At 41.1% G+C, this 23,964-nt stretch overlaps 1 protein-coding gene across 11 annotated transcripts in view; it reads left to right on the forward strand.

Annotated features, from left to right (window-relative positions):
• GTF2I (general transcription factor IIi) overlaps positions 1 to 23,964 on the forward strand; it is a 73,172-nt gene that overhangs the window by 9,555 nt on the left and 39,653 nt on the right. For 5 of the 11 annotated variants that reach the window (XM_083806048.1, XM_083806053.1, XM_083806054.1 and 2 more), the window contains exons 4-11: positions 10,677 to 10,811; positions 11,240 to 11,423; positions 11,626 to 11,654; positions 12,853 to 12,901; positions 13,665 to 13,708; positions 15,117 to 15,194; positions 20,289 to 20,348; positions 23,755 to 23,817. In XM_083806048.1, coding sequence (XP_083662174.1) covers positions 10,677 to 10,811; positions 11,240 to 11,423; positions 11,626 to 11,654; positions 12,853 to 12,901; positions 13,665 to 13,708; positions 15,117 to 15,194; positions 20,289 to 20,348; positions 23,755 to 23,817 — 642 coding nt within the window. Of the gene's footprint in view, positions 1 to 6,096; positions 6,283 to 10,676; positions 10,812 to 11,239; positions 11,424 to 11,625; positions 11,655 to 12,852; positions 12,902 to 13,664; positions 13,709 to 15,116; positions 15,195 to 20,288; positions 20,349 to 23,754; positions 23,818 to 23,964 lie in introns of those variants that run through there. The other 6 variants (XM_083806055.1, XM_083806050.1, XM_083806056.1 and 3 more) reach the window with 4 other exon arrangements.

A 23,964-nucleotide genomic window follows, 5' to 3' on the forward strand; every position in this document is an offset into this window, starting at 1 on the left:
AGTGCTGGGGACTCAGCATGCTGTGCACATCTGGTAGAGGAGTAACTGGGTTCTGATGCTTGATCTCTCTGGCTAGATCTGTATTTCTGGTTCTGTACCACGAGGAGCACTGCCTGCTCATCCGTGCTCGTGTGGCTGTACCAGCTGTGGTTTCTACAGAGGTGCATGTGTTTATTTAAATCTTACGTAAGTTTGATAATCCTGATCCTTTGCTTTATTCCAGTTACAAGATATTCATACTTGTGCAGCGTGTTTATACTGTCAGGTAGTCAAGATTAAACAACATCCACTTTGAAAACAGTGTGTTTGTTATGCTCACCCCGAACATCATGGGCTAAATCTGTGTCAATAAAGCCAACCAAACCTCGGTCATTGCGTTTGTGGTTTTAAGTGCAAGTCCCCCATAGTTCCTGGGGATCTCAGTGAGGGAGATGGTGTTCTCCTGTTGACAAAAGTATTGATAATTCCAGAAAACCTGACTTCAAAACACCAGTTTTTAGGAATAGTAGCATTACATATTCCTGGTGATGCTGGTTCCATCACCCCCTTTCACAACTTTGAAGACCTCATGAAGTTTATAGCATAGGATTGGTTGGTCTAAGACATAAAACTGTGGAGGCAACAGTTCTACAGTGTGAGTTTCCCCTCACACCTTTGTTTCTTCAGTTAAATATGAAATTTAGCAATAGATGATGATGGTTTCAATTGTATTTTTTTTTGTTTGTTTTTTTTCAGAAAAATCCAGGAAGGCTGTGGTTCTGTGTGTTCTTCTAATAAGCTATAGTGGTGCCCTTGTTCTTTTGTGATTAATATAAAGGCTTCCAAGAGGTTTTTTAGGTTGCTGTTAAAGTTAAACCTGTATAATTTCAGCTGTGATGTCATTCTCAATATTGTCAGCAACACATGTTCCAAGGACTTGGTATCGACTTGTCTGGCTCTTTCTGCTTAAGTATGGAAGCAGGTGTAGTTACTAAGCTATGTCTGACTTCTCTTCTGTGGCAAGCCAGTGTGTGCATCTCAGAACTGCTTCATTTCCACTTTTCCCATAGCTCCTTTGTGTAGTTCGTGTAAATACGAAGAGTTTTCAGAATTTGGAAGGATGAGCCTTCAAACCTGCTGTGTACTTTTTGGTAATGAGTATAACGTAGTGGGCTAAACTGAGAGACGTATGAGGGTTGTGAAGGAAGCAGCATCAGCATTCTCCAGCAGTCTGGGACTGGCTAAAAAACAGCGGTTCATTGAGCAGAAGAGCTGGAGTTTGGTTTCCTGTGGCTGTCATTCACAGAGACTTTCATCCACATGGATTCCCTAATGCTTAGTGGCAGGGGAAGGAGGAAACCCCATGCATACCTCGTGTACCTTGTTACCTTAAGAACATGTGTTAGAAACAGACTATAGCAGTGCTTCCTTTAATCTTAGTATATGTCGTGTACTAAATGTTGAAGAACCAGACACGAGGCATTAGTTATTTAAAATGGGGTCAGATTGTACTCTTCCAAACTGTGCTTAATTAAGATGGCTGTAAACCCTGTGTTTCAGTGAAATCAGATGTTTCAGTTGTGCCTCCTAATGTAGAACTGTATGTGCTTGTATGCCTAACCTGGGTAACCTGCGGTGTCAGTTATTCTAAGCCAGTGTAAGTTTGTTGTGCATAAAAAGGAGATATTCCTGGAGTGCCTGCTCGTACAGAATCTGGACAAGCATGGGTACTCAAGCTCATACACCTCTTGCCCTAGCAGTACCTCTTTGTTCTAGTTGTTATTCCCTGCTGAAGTGTTTTGCACGGCCTATGGCGAGATGAAATGCCTGATTGCTTGGAGCTCTGGGTTATCAGCCATCCTGAACAGAAGCCTGGGGCGCCTCAGGAGTGCTGCTCCCTTCCTGTGTTCATCTTTGTCATCTTGGCAACTTCCCTCGAGGCTTGGTCAAGGTTTGGCACCGGCTCTGTGGAATTCATTCTCATTCAAATGAAGCTGGTGGGGGGTTAAAAAACAAAAGGAGGGGGGAGCAGAAGAGGCCTCAGCTCGTCCCTGGGTCGTGTTCGCCCGTCAGAGCGGACTTTGAGAAGAGCTTGTTGACTCAAACACCTTTTTGGTCATCTGCTCTGCACTTGGAAAGAAACAACAAAGCGCTGTGTGATCCATCCCACCTGCCAAGGAGCTGGTTGTTCGCCAGGAGTCCCAGCGGCCTCTGCTAGCATACCACTGGTACCGGCCGTTGCTCTGTTGGTACGTAGGGTGCATGGAAGCATAGGCCTGCTAGGTCTGCAGCTTTCTGTCAGCTCTCCCCATCATGCTGCTTTTCCTCCTTTGGTGCTAGGGCTTTGGCTCCCTTTTGGCTCACTTGCCTGAGGTGGGGCCATCTCGCACCTGTGGATTGCTCATCCTGAATGAGAAGTCCGTTATTCTCAGGAGCCTTGGTTTTTCTTCCTGGTGACCCCACGATTCCGTGCTGTGATCTTAACGCATCTGGTGTGGGCCAGAGTTCTGCTTCGGGTCCTGCCGGAGGCTTTGGCCTAGCCACTCTCCTCACCTGTACCTCTGTGTCCATCTAGCCACAGGTTGCAAGAGCTCCTTGTAGCTTCAAGAACGATCAGAATCTGAATGTTTTTAGTGGGCACAGCTGTTTATCCTGCTCGTGATGAACGAATGCCCCACGGTGCTCCAAAGACCTTGCAAGAAAGATTGCTCAGCTTTTGCTCACCACTATCTGTGGTATGTGGATTACTGTTCCCTCTTGGATACCCATCACCTTCTCCGGGCAAGTAAAATGACTTGTCCCGTAAGTTAGGCTATTGTGGACCCACTTGAAGATCTGTGGCACCTGTCTCATTGAATCTGCAGTCTCTGAGTGAATGGAATGCGTTAGGTTTTCCAGGGAATTTTCTGACATTGTGCTCTCTTACTGCTTTGACTTTATAACTAATTTAAAACACCAGAAGTTTAAAGCGTGTCGGGGGGGGAAGTAAACTAACAGAACCGTGGAAAGCTAGACCTTAATGGTTTTTTGTTTCGTTTTTTTAAATAAAACTGGCAAGTCTTCAACTGGATTGTCAACTGTTGGACTTAAGGGGCCTGCTGTGATTTCCATCTGAATAACTGAAATTCGCATACCTGGGCTATGTGGTAACTTGCCCCTGTAGTCCAAGGAGAATTAAGCACACCTGGCTGAAGTTACACCATGTCGGGGTTCTTGTAGTAGAAGCTGCTGGCTTCCTATCCTGTAGCTGCAGTTTCAGGCATGCAGTGCCTGCCGTAATTTGAGGGTTTGGCTTCTACAGAAGCTGCTGTTCACTGTGCAGGATCTCCCCTCTACAGAGCATGAGCTTTTTATCTGTGTCTAAGAAGGCGGCTAATGCACGAAAATGCTGTAGAGCAATCTTTCGGTCTTCAGGGATGGATGTGCAAAGCTGGACTGCGAGTAGTCGGTTTGTACATCACGGCTACACCGGAGAGCATCGGTCTATGTCATCCCTAGCTGTTCATCCCCACAGGCTGGAGATTCCTGTGCAGCATTAAAGCAAACCTGTTACCGCCCTGACCTTGTGTTCCAGGCAATGTCTTCCTAGCTCTGCCCAAGAGGTACAGCTCACCTCTGTCTCTGCATGCTGCATCCCTTTAAGTTCGCTAGGCTGGGTGCTGTCTGTACTGGACACCGGAGAGTAAAAGTATTGCGACTCATGTCTCAGTTCTTCCTCTTCTCTTTACTTGCTTTCCCGATCTGTTTGTAGGGCTTCTTCTCTAGAAATTCTACTCTTGCTGTTTGTTCTGAGTGACAGACATAGTTTGCCCCTATATTCAGTGTTCAAATTAAATCACCCGGGACAAAGTTATTCAGGTGCTCCAGGAGGCTGCCGTGTGTCTCTAGCTGTGATACCCGCAGCAGAGAGGCAGTGCTCAGTGAGCAGAGTGCGCTTCACCAGGGCTTGGGCCAGTGTCATGCTATCACGGACGCAGTGCCAAGATCCTGGACAGCCGGAAGGTGATCTTAATGCTCCAGGTACGCTTTTGTCACAACTGGTGGCACTGCTCCCTTCAAGAGACCTCAGCAGCAGGGAGTAGGGGCTCCGTAGCTGCTCTCTGCGCGAGGACTTTCCTACGGAGGATTCTGTGGCACTGGCTGAAGTCATGTCCCGTGGAAACTGCAGGTGGACAGTACAGCCCCGAGTCCCACTGTTTGGGATGCAGCAGCTTCCTTCTGCCATTCGTTTGCCTGTTGTTATTTGTCGTCCACTGTTTCGTAGTGACAAGAGGCACAAGTACTCCAAATTGCCTGGCTACTCTTCTCTTTTCAAGCTATAAGCATTGTATGAAAGACAATAGTCAATACTTGCAATTGAGGTTTAAAACATGTCAATATTGTTCATTATATCACAGTCATTGCAATTACTTCCAATAATGGCAATAAAAAAAGGCAATGCTAGCAAAAGAGCCAGATTTACAAAGCAACATAGCTGCTTAAAAAGTCTGGAGTAGTGCTTTTGAAAGTTTCCTTGCCATCTACCTGTAGGCATCTAAATAGCTCATAAATCCGTATTTTTGTCTTGAACTTTGTTGTTTTTTTTCCTTTGTAGCTGATATTCAAAAAGCATGGCGTAAAAAATCACGACTTCATTTTTTTAACCAAGGACAGTGAAGTGTGTGGGATACTGGTATAAATAAAAGACTCGAACATGCTAAAGCTCCGACTGGCGTGCTTTGCTGCTGTCTTTCAGTTTCTGATGATGAAGCTAGTTACATGTTTGATCCAATCTGTGCATCGATACGTACCTTCAGTGTAAGCAGTGCTGAACAGACTGATGATACTGCGGAGCTGAGGACAGCACACACAGCGCTTGTGTTTAGGAGATGACGGGTGGGAGCCAAGCTACGGCAGCGTGAATGTTTATTAACTCGGTAGCTCTGGGTTAATTTTAGCCCTGTGCTTACAGATCTTTAATGAAACCTACCGAGGTTGTCTCTGGTCCTGCAGCTTGCTGCTGGGTTTGTGTAATGCTGTCAGGCTGGGCACAGTCCTTCTGTGGTTCTCCATCTGGGTGCTCCAGCAACGATGGAAACCACGTGTGAATACAGCTGACCTGTGTCTTCCTTACCGTTGTGATTACCCCTGGTTATGTTCTGTTAGGATATGTATTTCTTGCTTGTCGTGCCTGTGTGAATTCAGAAATGGTCTCTAAATGGGACGGTTGGCTTTTCAGCCACGAAGCAAAATGTTTGCAGTAGAGACTGGATCCCCTGACGTGTATGCAAAGAGCCTAATACATTTTTTCAGCATTCCTCTAACAGTAGAGATTATTAGTGGCTCTAACTGCTAATGATCATACCTGTTATAAAATCTAAAGGATAATCATCTGTGTGCCAGGGCAAATAGTGGAAATAGCATGCTGTAACTGGCTGACATTTCTGTGTTGCTCAGAGGCTAATCCCTTGACACTAATGCAGCTAATGTAAAAATACCAGTTCTTTTTTGATGGTGATGCGCCCAGTGGGGGAACTGGTTTCCCACAGTTGTTTTCTTTGGCCCTAAGCTATTCTGTGGTCAGCTGAGACTTCCCTGGCTTTTGCTGCTCCTGAAGCTACAGAATATTTTGGAAGAGAAAAGAATCATTAAATCGTAGGCTTAAAGAGTAAGTAAAAGAAAAACAGTAAGAGCCGGGCTGAGGATTAATCCTGACAAAACACTTGGGGAGCTGCACGCATGCCATCCCTCATCTGTTACCTATTGGAAATGCAGGTTTTGGGGCTGGGTCTACTAGGGTTCTTGCCTTTTCTAGTATGCTTCAAAGAAAGCACAGCAGCAGAAAAGGATAGAAATTTAAGGCTGCACTTATCAGGATGTTTCCTACTACCCCACTAGAGCTGTTTTACACCTCTGTAGCGCTTGACCTCTTTTTTTTCATGCCAGATTTCATTTCAGCAATTTGGGAGTGGCCTCTTCAAAACAACCTCTGCTGAATGCTTATTCTGCTCGGATATCTGCTGGAACAGGCAATTCCCAGTCAGTCTTAATGGGAGCTCATTCATTTGCGGCTCTTGGTTGTGTCCTTGAGTTTTCCATCCCCCCCCCCCTTTATTTTTCCTCAGCAGCTGACTTGGAATAATTTCCACTTTGCAAATTGCGAGAAGGGAGGAGACTGACAGCTGCTCCTGGCCACGCTGGCTGTAGCCTGTCCCCATTTCCCAGCCCAACCGCAATGGTGCTGGTTAACGATACCGGATTTGCTCCTGCGGGGCTGCCACCTTGGAGCTGAGACCTCGTTTCCGTGCTCGTGGAGGGGACCACGTGAGTGCTCCCGTCCGCTTCGTGCTCTGTGAGCCAGGTTGCGTCATGCCTTTATGCATTATGCTTTCTTAGTGGTGTTTTGCCAAACTGGCTCTGCTTGGTGGTAATTAGGGAATGGTTTCATAATCCTTTTGCTTGAGAGGTGTGGGCATGATAACCGCTCGCTTCCTCTTGTGTATTTCCTTTTCCTGCTCTGTGCAGCTCTCTGCTAAGATGCGCTTTTGCTTTGTGCCCAGGGAGGCCTCTGTATGATTGTAAAACGTTAGCACTGTGGTTTAGTTCTGGGGTCCCTGTCTCCCAAGGGTGTGAACACGATACACGGAGTGTCCTGATTGCTAAAGGTTACATGCTACGGTCTCCTTTTCATTTTTGATTAAAAAGCATGAAACCTTGTATGTTCCTCCTAGGAAGGTGAGATGCCTTCCTGCAGGCATCTTGGCTACTTCCAGCACTCTGGGCTTCTGCTTTCCCAGTCTCTTAAGTTTTTACATCATACTCTTTCACCCCTGCCCCTGTTATTTGGGGGAGTTGCAGTTGTAACCACTTGATAAACTAGCAGAACTGCGTTCATTCTTGGCATCCCGAAGAGCTTTTTTAGAGACTTGTTTCAATCACTTTGTTTTGGATTTTCAGATTGTAGCTGTGAGTTAGAGCATCCAACTCTGAAGACTTGATCAGTTTATTCACAATAAATCACGCGCTAACAGATTAGTTTATTTAAAGATAACATTCCCCTAGCACTTACTGCTTGTAACTGCAACTGTTGGGTGACAATAAAACCCAAAGTAATCGTCCCGTCTTACTGAGAGCTGCCATTTTGCCACTGCTGCCTGCATTTCAGATCACTTAAATGGTTTGGCTCACAGTCCCCTTCTGTCTAACCTTTTTGAAACACACGTAATGTAATTCTTGAGCTGTCCCATGCTGCACATCTCCTAAACGTTGGTGTGTTCATTAGCTGAACTCTGCGTTAATAATCCAGGTTTTTGTGAAAGGCATGGAACCAGTCCTCATACCTTTTTAGCTTTGCATTGTGGCCAGCTTTACTGTTTTACTTTTCTCCTTTGTGGTTCTCCTTCTCTTCCTATTTCCCCCCAACTGCCCATGTTGGCAGAAGGGCTTTACCTGAAGAGGATGAGTGCCTGTCCTGGCCAGCTCTGCATTTTCTGATTATCTCCTTTGTAGCCTCCCCCCTTCCCTCCATAGTACTAGGGATTACTGTTTTTACTAAGCTTTACATTACTGGCAGTTTCCCTCAATTTAAAAAATAGTTCATGCCTTTTCCCAAATTCTGAAAATAAAAATAACTTGTGTCTAATTATCTTAAAAGGTTCGAAAATGTATTTTTGTTTTAAAAGATCGCAGGCAGCCCGGACACCTTTTCTTTCCCCCACCTTCGGCTGTAGCCATGCCCTAGCCAGCCCTGAGCTCTGTGCTGGTTTACTGGGTTTGTTCAGCACTTGGCTGGCCTCTTTTGCATCCTTATTAGGGCTGGGGTGATTGGCAGAAGCCTTTCATGCTTCTTTCTGGCTAGCCAGTTAAAGCTTATGAAGCTAGTAACTACTCTTTTTCTCTAAAACAAAATAATTTTAAAAAAAAGAAAAAGCTGCTAAAAGTGCAGCCACACTTTGGAGACCACCCATCTTGTTGCCTCTAGATGCAAACAAACGAAGTCACTGTAGATAGCTGATCTCTTTCATATTCCCTGGCTCCTAAATTCTGCCTCAGGTGATCTGCTTTTCGTGTGGTTGAAGCGATCCTTTGATAAACATAAAATGATTTTTCTTTAATTTGAGGTTATTGTCCAATTTCCTGAACTGTAGAACTGGCTGGGTTTAAAAAGCTCACAGACGAACAGGGTGGATGAAAGGAAGCAAAATGCTTTTAGCTACATATACGTGCTTTCCCTTTGCTTGTTTGCAGTTACTTTTGGAGCACAATTTTCCAATAAAATACAATTTTCCTTCAGCACCACCACTAAAATACACGTCCCTGAGTGTCATTACAAGGCAGTGGTTGGCCTTAAGTTGCCTCTCGGGCTGTCTGCAGGTGGATGACATTCATCTTCTTACAGCCATTTCCTGGTTTTCTGTACTTGAGGGATTAAAACCCTCCTGCCGTTACAAGATGCCTTACATACCATAGGGCTGATGGCCCCTTTGCTGGAGAAGTGTTAAGCTCCATCAGCTCCCAGTAGCAAAAAAAAAAAATTACAAATTGAGATTTTATCGTTTAGAATATTGTTTGTTGCTCTGTCACAAAAAAAAGGAGGGCTTTTCTTTCAAAACAGCCTATTCAGCGCTTAAAATAAATAAATATTATATATTTTCCTTATGAGGGTGGAGACAGCTGCATGCTGCTTGGGTGCTGGCTTTGCCAGCCCTGTGGCAGGCTGGGCAGGTGAGAGGGAGGGTAGGGAGGGTTGTTCCGTGTAACAAACACCTGGGTAATGCAAGGAGATAAGAGGCACTCAGCCACGTGCAGATGCTCAGTGCAAAATGAGGATTACCGTGCTTGAATCAGTGTAGTCCTGCTGAGTAACGTGACTAATCCCATTGTATGCTCCCAGCTGGGAAGAATAAAATTCTTCCACTGTATGTCCTTCCCCACCCTTACGGAGCCATTTACCTTACAAATATAGCTGGCCCATCCATCTTCCCTTCCAAGTCCTGTTCCAGGCATCCCCTCTCCCAAATCTAGCCCGAAACCTCCTTTGTGCCCTGGGGATTTTGGTAAGGGCTGCAGAGCCTTTTAGCTTGTGCAGCCTCTGGCCTGCGGAGGTGCCCCTGCCAGCGCTGCCAACTGCCAGGAGGAGGCAAGCGGCTAGCGGGTTTCTAAAACTTGCTGTCTTTTGAGACCTGATGAAAGTTTGTCTTTCTTTTTCTTTTTAATTTTAATGGGAATGTGAGCAGCGTTGTCATTTTTGTTTTGCTTATTATTTTTTGAAGGTGTGAGTGCACTTTAAAGAGCTACTGACAACGGAGGCATTTCAGTGGATCAGTCGTTATGTGAAAAAAGCCAAAAAGCCATGCTGCATGGAAACTAAGACCTTTAATCCCTTAGTCCACAGGCAAACCTTATAAACTGTTGTTAATTAAGCCCTTGTGTTATGGGTGAATAATAATATTCTACTCCCGCATTATTTTTGTTACGCTGGGCCCTGTCGCGTCTCAGAGAAGGCAAAAGTTGGGCCCGAAGTGCTGAGCTGCTGCTCGGTGTCCCATGGGGATGGGTTTCCAGGGCACAGGATCTGGCCTGTACAGGAAGGAATCGATTCTTTTTTAAACGAAGAAATGAGTTTTCAAGGTGACAAATGCATTTTTACCGTGGAAGTGTTCCCAGTTCATTTCACAACCGTTTATGCTCAGTTCAAAGCGCTGTTTGTTTGGCCCTGTTCACCAGATGACTGCGAGCAGGGCTGGTGGTGCAGGTCCCAGCGCTTCACGTCCTTGCTCACGGTGAAATCATGATGCAGTTTCAGCGTTGATTGCACGTAGGAACATAGATCTGTGTCTGTTGCATGTAGGGACATAGATCTTCCTCCCTTTCTCTTTCATCACAGAATCTGTGTGTTGTTTCCCCCTCTTTTTGCTGGGTGATTCTCGGTAAAACATTGCAAGCACCCAGCGATAAGAAGGGGAGGCTGCAGCCTAAAACAGATCGCTTCTGTTTAAGATCAAAGAGTTGTTATTCTCCTGCTCCTTTTGCAATGACTTCCTCAGAAAACGGAACAAGGTTCAGGACTGAAATCTCCTTTTTATCTGTTCTGTTGGTGGCAGCTTGTTTGCAGCTCCTCCCATCCAGCAGTAAGAGATGTGCTTAGATGTCTTGTAGCAGGTGGAAGAGCTGCGCTGCACAGGAGCTCTTGTGTCAAAAGCCAGATCCCTCCTATAAAAGATCCAGTTAAGCACATAACAGCATAAACAAAACAGGTTATAACACAGCTGCTGAATGAGACATCAAGCATGGTGCTAGAGAGCTGTGAGACTCCACGCAGACATCTTAAATTTTCCTTGGTGACTATCAGTCCTTTTTTTCTTGGCATTTTTGCCTTTTATTTCTACTGTATTACACTCTCCTGGGATTTGTAATGTTTTCTACATCTTCATTCCAAAAAAGGCCTACTCGGTTGTGTCTCTAAATCATTCTTATACCACAGAGGGTGATATTTACAAAGGTTGTAGGGAAAATAAAATCATTTTGGTGTAAGTTTAAATTTACCCATTGCCTGTGTGCATAGGTAAGTGCATTTGGCTCTAAGGTGAAGAAGTTCTTACAGCTTCCCAGCAGGAATCACTCTGAAGTGTCTGCAGTCTAAACCGGAGAGACTTGGTACTGGTTTTTTTCAGTAACTTACTATTTTATTTTGTCTCATTTGTATAAATAAACTCTAGGTGTTACGGAAGAGGAGAGGGCTGCAGAGCTGCAGAAAACAAAGACTATACCACCTGTAAACAGGTTGACAGTGGATATGGTGGAACTGGAAGCTCTCAGAAAGTCTGTGGAGGACTTCTTCTGCTTTTGCTATGGTGGGTGCTTTAAAGTCTTCAAAATACCTGTTCTGGATTTCTAAATTTTTATTCCAGTTGGGAAGCAGGTACTGTACAGTCTTAAACTTTCATCTGTACTGCTGTTAAGATAATAAGCCTCATTTTTACTAGCTGATTCCAAAGTGTACACATACGTTGGATAGTGGTTTGGTTTTTTTAATGTTTTGCAGGATATGATTTTGGATTATTGCACAGTACAGCCCCTTTAGTTTTGTTTTAAGAAAGCCTCTGTACCTCAGTGGTTTCCAGTGAATGTTGGTGCATGCAGTACTTGGTTTCATGCAGAGATTTGCATCTGCATCTTGTTTTCTCTCCGGTCCTCTCCAAAGTAGTGGGTTTTATGAGGCACAGGTCCTTTTGCTAACTTGCACCCTTCTGACCTTGTAACAATCTCATTTTATTTTTAGGTAAAGCTTTAGGAAAGTCAACAGTAGTACCTGTGCCATACGAGAAGATTCAGAGAGACCAGTCTGCTGTGGTAGTGCAGGGCCTGCCTGAAGGACTTGCATTTAAGCATCCAGCAAATTATGATGTTTCAACCCTGAAGTGGATTTTGGAAAACAAGTCAGGGATCTCATTTATCATCAAAAGGTTATTTGCTGCCTCCTCTTTTTAGTTTGGCCATTAAGTTATTGTACTTAAATTTGCGTTCATTTTTTAATTAAATACTTTGCAGCCTGTTTTGCGTAAGCAGAAGTGTCGCCTTTTTAATTTTATACTCTGCTGTAAATATTGATGTCCTTGCTAAAGCTATGTGTTTTGTTTGTTTGTTTTTCCCTTTATTTCCATACAGGCCTTTCCTAGAGCCAAAGAAACACCTAGGTAAGTTACTACTAATTCAGACTCAAAAATAGCTTAAAATTCTACTTTCAAAAAGGCAACATCATTTTCTCCAGTACTTGGCAGGATAGCAGTGTAGATGCAAGATTTGGTCATTTGGAGAAAGAGGCAGACTTCGTGGAAATTCCTAGACTGTGAGTTGCCTCACTCACTTTTGGAACTATAACCTTTTCCTTTATGCTTTCTGCTAGGAGCAACTAATTAGAGATAAATTTTGTTCTGTTGTGTTCTTTGTCCTTTTACTCAATTTAAATTTAATGTGAATTGGATAGTATCCTAGGGAAAAGAGAAATGAACTGATGAAAGTCTGTGCATTGCATTTTTAGAAGATGCCTAGTCTTTGCTGTGCTCTGCGTTCCAATATGTAGCTGATTTTGGCATTTATATCTCATTTTAAAAATTGATTTAATTTTCTGAAGTGGTTAGGTGTTGCAGTTCCTATGAAAGCCTATACATTTTAAAAAATCTGAGCTAGCGTATGTTTTTTTTAAGAACTCTGTGAAGATTCATTTCTAGCTTTGAGGAAGTCCCTTCCCCTGTTCCAGCTGTGAAATTGTTTTGCTTTACTTGCAAGATGTGCATGTGAGGATTTGTTTTATGATGAGGATAAAGCATGTTGTTTACCAGAATCTCTATAGGAATGTAGTCAAAAAAGAAAAGTTTCACTTTCTGATGTGCAACAGCTAGAAACTGAAGCTTGATTAGTAAAATTGCCTGTGCCTAGTAAGAAAACTAGAGAGTAGGGAATTACAGAGATTCCAGTAATTAAATATTTATATTGATAAAGCCAGGTAGGTTTCAGTGAGTGAATGACTTCTTGAAAACATAACCCATTTGTGTAGCTGTAATTTAGGAATAAACTGGAATCTCTATAAAACTATCGTCCTCCTTTTAGCAGTTTAGATGAGGGATTTGCTTAGCTTTGTTTCCCAAGATTTTCACTTCAAATCATGAAAGAGGGCAGTGAAAAGCATACTGATAGGCACATTTGAAGTAATTTTATATCGGTGTTAAATGCAGTTTAATGAGATCCATCCTTCATATCTGTGTATAGAGAACATATGCACATACCTGCCAAATTTGAACAGGTTTTTGCTTCGTGAAATCAATGTTACATTTTCAATTTGTGTTTAAGGTGAATGGAGTACAGGAAATTCAAAGGTTGTCTTTTAACTTTCAGGAGCTCATATGACAGATCCTTCACATTCAATTATACCTCCAGGTGGAAGGTGAATTTAAAATAATGTAGTTTTTTTTGCCTGTCTTTAAATATTTCATCTACTGAGAAACAGACGAGCTTGTGTAGTGTGATTTGATGTTGGTACCAACTGCGTGTTTTCATATAGTTTATCTTTCTCTTAATGTGCCTTCTCTGTCCAACTGACCTTTGGGTAACTTTTGCTTGCATGGGATTATAAAAAGCATGAAGTTGAATTTTCTCTTTCTTTTGACCAGTGTTTGTGGGGAAGCTGTTACGAATTAAACAGATGGCGAAGTTTCCCCTCAGTTTAATTAGCCCAGCGAGTGTTCTTAATTCACGGTCTGTCAGTCAGGGATGTTTGTCGTGTTGTGTGCTGCCGCAGTGATGGGGAACAGCTGTAATGCTCCTGCCCTCCCCTCCTCAGTTAAAAACCCAATACATATATATTTATTCTTCAACGAAGAGATTATACGTGGAATAAATCAAAAGTTGGTTAATGCGAAAACAGAGCGAAATGGCAAATGTTTCTGTGGCTCTGAGTGCACTTTTCGTTAAATAGTGAACGCTCCTGAATATTGTGCACATCCTGAGAATGTAGGGACGGGAGATTCCTCCCCATGCCCTAGAGATAATTCAGATAAGCCAAGATGCAATGCTTTTTACTTCTGTTTTTCTAGTTTGAAAACAATACAGTGAGGCTGATTTTACTAGACAGCTTGTAAAGCTGAAGGAACTTCCCAGAAATGTGATTTTTTTTATAATGTCAGTGTTTGTTTTGTTTATTTTTATAGTTGTCCTCCTATTCAAGTGAAAACGGAGCCAAATGAGGATTCTGGTATGTTCAAAATTTTGTCCTCATTTGCAAAAAATGAACAATCAGTTTCTGTTCAGAAGGTTCTATTAAGGAATGATAGGAACATCCAATAAAAGCAGCAAAGAGCCATCACGTGTGAGAAAGAAAAAACTTTACTTAAAAATGGCTACTTTCCACTTGCAGTTTATATATAATTTTTTTTTTTTTTACCTTAGCTAAAGGTTTCCATTTCTAGATGGAGGAGATTTGTAACATTTTGTAGACTAAAATCATTTCTTTGTAAATAGTTCACTTGGAAGCGGAGAAGAGGAGGATCCTCAGGTCTTTATTTAGTCCTGATTCAAGACCATTTTATCCCTAATGTGAAGAGAAAAACTTGGTTTATATACAACAATATTACCAGAATATCAAAAATGACAGAATATGGAATGTCATTTTCTAGCTAAGATGGAAATAAATAGCCAGATGTGTTTATTGTTTAAAAAAAAAATCAAGCAATCCTAAGTTCCCCTGCTCTTAGGACAGGCTGCTGCAAGGCAGAGTGGTCTGCTGCAGAGCAATGTTTAAGAGATAACCACGAATGATCCCAGGGAGGCTACCAGTGTGCTTGCAGATAAGCTTGTGACCTTCTGCTTTGTTAGGTCGGGCTACGCATTTTGCACAAAACCAAGATTTTTTGTTTAGTCCAGTATTTTGGTTTAGTTCTGTTTGCTTCATAACTTGGTGTCGAGTAACCCTTAATGGTTAATATTTAGCTTAACACAACTGAAGAGTCAGCTTGAGCTTTTCGCCAGTCTCTTTCCAGTGCTGCTTTCAAGACATTTGAAGTAATTCTTTTGCCTGAATGTGTGTTGAAAGCGTTTTAGGGAAAGGGGAGAAGGCATACCGAGGGAATAGTTTGCTTTGATGAAGCCAAGAGCAGTTGAGGCCTGTCAGTGTTGCTGCCTTGAGCAGCACAATTTGGACTTTATCTGAAACTAGGGATACAGAGGGGTGAGCTTGGAGTAGGTCTAGAAGTACTTGAAGTACTTTTAGCACAAGAGATTAAAAAAACTTTTTTTCCTTTTCTTTTTTCCACTGGTAGTGGGCAAAAAGGAAGGAGACCATTCTTTTTAATTCTTCGGATCTGAGATAGCAATTTGCAGGGATGCCTGTTTGTAGGGAAACCTTTCATACTGAGTCACTTCTGATGATAACCGCCCAGACACAAGAAACCTGAAGCATCAGCATGTCACTTTGTTACGGTTGTTTTAGCTCAACAGTTATTTACTTTGTCAGTACTTGAATTTTCTTTTTCTTTTTTTGGACTAGAGACCAGCTAGAATCTTGGTGGTGTTGTGATTTTTCTTTTTTTTTTAATTTCTTTATTAGTTTTTAAGAATGTGGTTATCATTAGTTTCCTTATTTGATTCCTTTGTTGCTTCTACAGGAATTTCACTGGAAATGTCAACAGTAACAGTGAAGGAGGAATCAGAGGATCCTGACTACTATCAATATAATATTCCAGGTAATGGTGCTAACTTTTGTACCTGCTTATCTCCTGAATGGGTGGATTGCTTAAGTCTTGCTCTCTCTGTACCTCTCTTTTTGGGTATCAGTGGCTGTTAAACATGTAACTGCTCAGCTCTGTTAGCATACAACATTTCTATGCTGGCTTCCATTTAAGTTGTACTTCAGGTCTTCCAGTATTCTTCAGTACAATGTTGGCACAACAATATACGTGTGTTTGGGGCTTAAGGAGAAGTTCCGGGTGTTTGTTATCTTCCTGAAAGTCCAGCATGCAGACTAATTCCACTGACCTCTTTAAACAGGAAAGAAATTGTCACGTTACTGTTCAGAGCATTGCTTGAATCTTTACAGTTTCACTAAGTTGTATAGTGTATCAATAGCTTTCCTTGTATAGAAGGACTAATACGTGTCAAAAAAGTTTTGAAAGTTATAAGATGTATTTCTGTCGACAAAGAATAGCAACATCTGTGAGGTCTATGACTGGGCTTCAAAACTGTGTGTTTTTAAATATTTCTCAGTTGCTTTGCCTCACCTATACATATCTAGTTGAAACACTGCACGTTAATCTGTAAGTGAATAAAGAAAATCATAAGAAATTATTTCTGTAGCTTGAAATAAAACAGTAAGAAGACCTAAATATAAATGGCAATATAAAATAAGTAGAACCCTGAATGTATTATTTCAGCTTGCTTGCATCTGCTGTTAGGTTAATTGTCTGAGCAATACAAAAAAAAAAAAAAAACACAGGAAAGCTGTCATGTGTCTCTGAAGGATAACTATGTTCAACAGCAAAGTGCAAAACAGCACATCCTTTCATTTTGTAATAATATTTATTATTGAGACAGCATTTTTGTGTGTTTAGACACAAAAATTCTTGAGATTATTTTAATACGTGTTTTAATAACTAATTACAGGATTGTAGAATCAATGTTCTCTTATTGTCATGTCTTAAGTAATGTAGGAACAAACATTGTTCAGAATGATCTTAACCATATGGCGTACCAAAATATCGCTACTCTGGTGCGGAATTTGAAAGGTGAATTCTCTGGGGTTAGGATTATCTTTTCTTTGTGTTTGTAAATTGCCTCGCCTCAGAGGTCTGTGGGTTTACAGGCATTATATAATGCAATAATAATAGATGCCTTTTTGGAGACATCCTAATCACTGTTGCTTCCAAAGCCAAGCCCTGTCATCTCTTTTGCTTTTCAGCCCCTTGTGGCTTTCCATTTCATGCATAAAAACAATGTCAGAATTTGGCCAGTAGCCTGAAGTGTAATCCGACCCTGTTTGAGAAGAGTCTCTGCTGAAACCACTTACTTACAGCGCAGTAACCCATTGTCGTGCAGCACGCTGGAACTAAAAAATTCCGTTTGTACAATATGGTTCCATAGCAAAGCCTAAGCAATGTGGATTTCTTGGGGGATTTCTCTTGTCTTTCTCTACCTATCTCTAAATTTAGTCGTTCTGATTGGTGGAAAGTAATATGCATTTTTTTTTTCAGATAGACACATAACATCATACCTGCTCAATTAATAAATCCCTCTACCCTCACTCCCAATCTTGCATTTAAAAGAAGACTAAACAGAAAGTGCTGTTAGAAAGGATGGGGGTGCTGTGAGCCGGGAGAGGTATTACGGTGTCGTGTTGTGTTGCCTTCCCCCGAAGGAAAGGAGCTTCCCCTTCGTTTCTTTGAACTTTAAAATTTGAGCCAGAGGTGGTACAAAGTGCAGAAAGGTAAAACTTCAAGAGGGATGTAGGGGCTCAAGTGTGCATGAAGATGCCGTGCAGAGAAGTAAACCGTAGAAAAGTACACTTACGGTAAGGTGTGTCTGTGAAGGAAGGGGTCTGTCTGCCCAAGCATTTCCTTTGTAGACACATGCTGCAGAAAGAAAGGGAAATAGTCAGGGTCATAGTTCTTTCTAAAAATACCCGCCAGCAAAAGCTGGCTTTATCGATTTATGAGAACAAACAACTTGACTGTTAGAGAACAGCAATGTGCCAGGGGTCTCCTGGAGTATATGATTTCCTGGTGAAATTTCACAGTTACTGTTTTTCTCTGAGTGTTTGCTTCTTCCCACAAGCCCGGGATGCTCACCAAAGGCCTGTGTGCCTTGGTGGCACGCACAAGTCGCCAGTTAATCAAAGGGGGCAAAGATAGAGCTGGGGACGGGCGCTCTCTTCCTCTCTTATCATCTGCTAATCCCCTGCAGCATTTGGATGTTGCCATGAGTTAATACTGAATTACTAAATTTAGAGATGTGTTGGCAGCACGCAGTAAGAAGAGTAGGAAATGGGAACTTCTAACCACCAGAAATTTCATGTGGGTGTTTTGATAGGGTATGGGGGCAGTTTTCCATCGGTGGGCAGTAGCAGTGTGGCAGTGGGTGGTTTTGGTCCAGTGTCTTGGACAAATGTGAAGGTCACTGCAGTACTAAATGGTTTGTCTGACATCAGAGACAAACTGTTTTGGGAGAAAGGTCCAGATTTTGACTGACTAAATGAGGAAAAGGACAATAAAAAAAAATCAGGACTAAATAAAGCATGCGGGAGCATTCCAAATATAACATTCCTGTATATACCTGATCTGTAAGTACCATTTTTAAAGGCTCTTCTGAAAGGAGATGTTAGTTAAAATGCTGTTCTTAGTTTAGTGTCCTTGAAACAAGTACATACATCTGCGTCCATGCCCATTTCCTTGCGTTCAGGAGGCTGTTTAGCTGATGTGTAAATGTATTGGTCAGTAAAAAGCCCAGAGCTTTTACTAGAAGGCTATCCACAAGGTCCAAGCTGTCTTGAAAGCTTTTCATTGAAAAGAACGAGCTCAAGATACTGTCAGTGCCAAAAGGAGAACAGCTCTGAAGCAATTAACAGAGCAGAATTGAGCTATCCTTTTTTTTTTTTTTTCTTTTCCAAAGAAGCAGGGATATAGTAAGAAAATTACTCAGGAACACGTGCTCTTCATCAGCACAGACTGAAACAAGGCTTTTTGGAGACGTGGCCCTTATAGCACTAAGCAATTTGCTGACAAAGTACCAAGCACTTCATGACAGAAGCATGATGTCCGATGAATTTTATGGATGCAAGTCTTCAGGTGCCTTGAAGTTCGTAGGATCACAGAACGGTTTGGGTTGGAAGGGACCTTCAAGACCATCTAATTCCAGCCCCCTGCCATGGGCAGGGACGCCTCGCAGTAGGGCAGGTTACTCAAAGCCCCATCCAGCCTGGCCTTGGAAAGTGAAAACAAAGAGAACGAGAAGCAGGAGAAGGCTCACAAAAGACCTAGTTTTAGGCTGAGCGTTAAAGAATTTGTAAGTCTCTGTGTTGCACAGGAGAGTTGCTGTTAGCTGGTAAGTGTGCTTGGCACTTCTTCTGATACAAGGCAATACTGCGTGGCTCTGCCTACAAATCAGATAGTTTAGGCTCCTAAGACTTTACTGCAGGATTTTACTTCTAGTGTAGCTGCTTCCTGGGGTTTTAGCAATTAAGTTTTGCACCTTTGTGACCATTCTTCCTCCACTGTCCTTGCAGCACTGGAATTAAGTCCTTATCTCTTGAGTTTTCTTCTTTATTCGTTTTTGTGATTTCCTCCTACTTTTCTTCCTAGATGGAACCCTTTTTGATCTCATTATCGCCCTACTTGGTTTTGGCTTTTCTAGCAATGGGAAAAGCTCTTCAAGTTCCATAAAATAATCTGTGTTGGTCACATTCTAAAAAACCTGAGTTACAGAATAAACACAGAAATGTATGCTTTGGCCTGTAATGGGATGCATGCTTTCGTGTCAGTGCCTTATGAAATACAACAATTGTATATTCAAGAAGAGCTCTTAGGAAGTGACATACTTGTCTGCCTGCATACACTAACTGTGTTTGGTCAAATAAAAGCAAATTTAGGCCATGGAGACATCCTCCAGCACATCCAGTGAGTGCAGGCTCTGTTCCTGCTTCCCCCTAACAGTTCCAAGTCCCACTCTTTTGATGAGAATTTCTTGTGTCTTTGGGCACCAGCAGTGTACTCCAGCTTCTTTCTTGCTTTTTTTTCATCGTATGTCATAGTATTTAATATTGTGTATGTACTTCCAGTAGACTGAAATATTCATTGTCTGATTGTGGCAGCAGTCTTTTCTAGCTTTTCGCACTGTGTGGATGAAATAGAGTTTAAAATAGTTCACTTGCCTTGTGAGTTAACAGTAGCCTTTCCTGCTAAACTATTAATGTCGATTGCTGGTATCCTTTGAGACCTACCTGCAAATGGCCACCATTTCTGGGGAGCTGTACGATGTTCTGCAGACTGTATTTGCAAATGAACGCAGAAGTGATTCAGTTTATGAGAACAATTATTCCAAATCCTTCCGGTTAGTCCTAGGATGGTGTTCCTGTCTGCCACGCTTAGGCTAGTTTTCTACACCTATGCTGTGTCTGTGGTAGGAAATGATCTCTTGCTCAGTCGGTGGGTCCCTCTTGCAGTCTAGCTGCAGTAGTGCCAATGCATTAAGCAGTAGGGTTTGGTGGTGTTAATTTTACCTTCTGGGCTTCTGCAGCAGCCTTTGTAAAGCAGTCCATAGATGGAGTCAAAAGAGCCGCTGTGATTAAAAGCAGACAAACTTGCAGCGCTGTAAATGTTTTCAATCTTTCTGATTTTGTCTATTTAATGTAGGTAGAAATTTTAGAGTCAGAAAGGACTTGCTGGGAAAATAAATTTTAACGCACAGGGAAAAGATTGAGCTAATTAAAAGGTAATTGGGAAAAAATCAGAGCCATCAGCATTTGATGTTTTAAAATTAGTTTAGTTTATTAACACAAATACAAAAATTGAAAACCTGCTTTTCTTTGTGAGTCTTTCTGACTGTTTAGTAGTGCAGGAAATGCAAGCACCTTCCATTAGCCCCTCAAATTTTTATTTTACTAAACTGAACAAGTAAAGACTTAGAGGTTGTTGTTATTTCACAGACTTTTTCCTAAGTTAACTTTACAGAAAGTATGAAATGAGCATATGATATGTGAAGATAAGAGATATTTGGCAAATTCCTCTATGGACTGGGAAAATGTGTTTGTTGTGAGAGACAATTTAAAAGGCATTCTCTTTGTTCCCAAGCAGGCCCTTCCGAAACATCAGAGATGGATGAGAAAATCGCTCTTGCAAAAAGTTACACAGGTAGGCCTTATAGTTCTGTTTTTTTCTCACAAAAATCTTGTAAGTTCATTATGTGAGTTTTGCTTTTCAGGGCTCTGCCTCTTTGATTTGAAGAGCTAGGGTGTTGAAATTTAAACTTTAAAATAGAATTGAAATTTTCAGATGCCTGTGTTTTCAGGTATCCAAGTAAAGAGACGTACAAAAAGGAATCTTATTTCTTTTATTTCTTTTCTAAAATCGAAAAGGAGCATCAGGTTGATCACTCGAAAGCAGTAGTAATTTATGAAAGTGCGAGTGTATGTTTCTCATGAAATTCAGTCTGTTTCATAATTAGTTACAAAATTCAGTGAGCCTCTGCTTATGTATTGTGAATAGAACTTGGTCATTTCTTTCATTTAGCTGGGTGTGAAGTGAGCAGACACATACACAACCAAGCACATGGAAAGTTTGTGTTTAGGGGAAGCAGTTCCTTGCTGACTCTCAACAATATCTGAAACAAATTTACTTAATTAATTTTTTCCAGCTTTTCCAGTTTGAATTAAAAATACTGTTTTGCCCATTTGCCAATATTAGAAAAAACTAATCTGTGTTTCAAGCTATGACATTCTTTATATGGTCGGAGTCGAGTGGTCATGCTGTCATCAATTTTTAAGATTCAGAAGTTGAGTCTTCTTTAGGTTTTCATATGAACATTATAATTCTGGATTTTTGGCTTCTGAAAATCCTTGCTTTGAATACTCAATGTTAAAAAAAAAAAAGTTTTTTTTTTGTTATGGTATGTTTTTACTTTATATTTGTCTAAAGGAAGCCACCAGGGTTCTGTTTGCAGTGAAGGAACAGATGTGGAAATATTGGTAGAAGGTTAGAGATACAAAATGTTTTTCATGAAAATAAATAACATCATTGGATTTTTCTTTTTACAGAAATACTTGGAAAGATGGCACCTTAATTAGAGCTGTACCTCTTCTCCAGCCATTCTCTTTCCACATTTCCACATGGTTGTCTTTTTTTCTATTTTTTTTAATCTCGTAAACCTTGCCACTCTGTGGCTTACTACAGGCAAGTTGGGATGGAGTTGTCATTCTTGTAAATCATAAATTGCATTTGTGAGGTGCCTGTCACCCACCATTTAATGCTTTGTCATGATGTTAAGGGTACATCATACGGCAGCTAGTTTCATTCTAAGCACCTGGCCCTCGAACCTGAGGCATGATATTTTTTTGGACATTTAGGCCAAGTTGCGCTAGCAGCAGTGCTCGTTCTTGCAAATCTCATTATTTTTACTTGGAAGATAAGTATCGCCATAGTTAAGGGTACCATTACATGAAATTCAAAAGCATTTCTCTTGATAAAGGAGAATAAAGTTCTTTGCTCTTGCTGACTTCACAACTAGCACTACTTTTTTGGAAAAGAAATAAAAAAAAAATCTAGGTGCTTTGTTTTCCTAAGCATAACGCCATGAGCCACTGTGTCTGGTTATGAAGAGAGAGCCTGAGGGAAGTGTTACATAAAATGACCGAAACTCATGACTTTGCGTTGGTTTTGCCTCTGTAGAATTCTATAGCTGTAGATGCTGAGTGTGGCCCTTTGTGTCACAATATGTTTTTTCCTACATTCTTTCCTCAAATCTGTTCTGCTTTGCAAGCTTCTGTAAAAAGATATGCTGAAAGTTATACCCTGATTTTGCTACACAGAATAAATCTGTTGTTTGTGAGGGTTGGTGTTTATCAGAAGATCTGTGGGCAGTTACAAAAATTGCACCTAACAGTCCAACTTAGTTTTCATTTTTCCTTTAATAGGTGTGCAGTGTAGACGGTCTTGCCTGGATTCTGTAAAATAAAAATAAATGTTTATTGTTGCTCCTCACAAACAGGAGTAAGGAATTAAAATCAATGAATGTGTTTGGATTTCATAAAGTCTTTGACAAATACCCTGCTAACTATTATTAAAGAAGTGTAGCTAATAGGCATTGAAAGTTCTTCCAAAAGTTGCCCTGAAAATTGGGCTGTGATGTAGCAGATGTGCAGAAGGTACTGTTTTCTAAATAGCAAAAAAAAAAAAAAAAAATAGCAAAAAAAATACCTAGCGATGATAATACTTTGCTTAAAAAAATACTTCAGTGTTTAAACTAGTTGGTTTAATATGGTTTAAGAAGAAACGTCTGCTCCGGGAGTTTCCTTCCAGAGCTTTGTTACCATCTGGTTTGATATTTTTGCATGTTTCTTTTAATTGGGACTAGTTCTCAGGGATTTGGTACTGCACTAAATGGCTCATTTTCAGTCTTCATGGCTGTTTTTAAACTTCCACAAAATTTACCCATTGTATTTCTTTTTCAGATATATATATATTTATTTTTCTGATGCTTCCAAGAAAGGTTCTATGTGATCAATTGACATGAAGTTATTTTTATGATGATACTTCATGTTCACACGTACTGAGAGAACATTGCCTATTAATTCATTCTGTTTGTTGTGGTTTGCGTTTGCGAGTTATCTACCAAGCACTCAGTCTGAATTAGATCAAAATACCATAGTGTGTTTTCCATGAACCTGATGATAGTTGACACAGTTTGAATGTACTCCAACTGCGGTATCTCTCTAGGTATTTCTGAATCTCTGCCATACATGGCATCACGTGAAGAGCAGTGACAAGGGGACATTCCTTCAGACTTGCTCCCCAAGTGATATACAGTGATAGAGCTTAGAGAAACCTGAAAGAAGACATTCTTCAAAGTGTACAAACACAGAACTGTTTTAATATATTGCCAGAATAATTATTTTCCTTCATACACTACTACTTAATTTTGAAATAGTTTCCAATATAATTGGCTTCACTTTTTTAAACTTTATTGGAGTTAAATTCCAATTGCTCTTTCTCCTACAGGGTACAGATAGGCCTAATCCTGTTTATTGTATTGGTGCAGACTGCCCCAACACAAGCATTGTGATTATGCATTTCCCTTTCATTTTTCACTGTTGGCCTTGCAGCCTGTCAGGGAAATCATTGCAGCGCAACAACTATAAGTCTGTATAAATGAGAAAGAAATATATCATCTATAGGGGCACGCAGCCTTTGTTTATGTTTTCAGTAATCCTTGATAACAAAGAGAAAAATATTTATGATTCTATTAATCCTATTAAGCCAAGAATAAAGAATTTCCTACTGTCATTAATGCCAACTCTCTGCACTGCTGCACACGCAATTTAGCATGTATAATCCCCACCTCCTTACCCGTGTCTAGAGTTGCTTAAAGGCTTAGGGTAAGATATCTTTGCTTCTGTTTTTGTTGCACACTGTGAATGCAAAATGTTTTGTTGAGCCAGAGCGCTTCTTTGACAGGTGTTAGTTAAAATACAAAATCATAGAGCATTTGCTTAAAAATCTTTTCTGTGCCAGTCATTCACCAGTTGTGTTTCTGTTCCTTCAGATTCCTCCCAGCACACCCCTTCAGAAACAAGTGAGGATCCTGAGGTTGAGGTCACCATCGAAGGTTAGTTATCCACTTCCTTTATTTCAGTCCATTGGGCATTTTTAGGTCAAAAAAATGCTGTACCCTTGCCTGTATTAGCACTGAATAAATAGGATTATGAACCAGCCTTTGGCTGCAGTTTGCATTGTGCACTGCTTGGTAAACATC

Source organism: Anser anser (assembly GCF_964211835.1).
Source record: "Anser anser genome assembly, chromosome: 20".
Classification (NCBI taxonomy): domain Eukaryota; kingdom Metazoa; phylum Chordata; class Aves; order Anseriformes; family Anatidae; genus Anser; species Anser anser.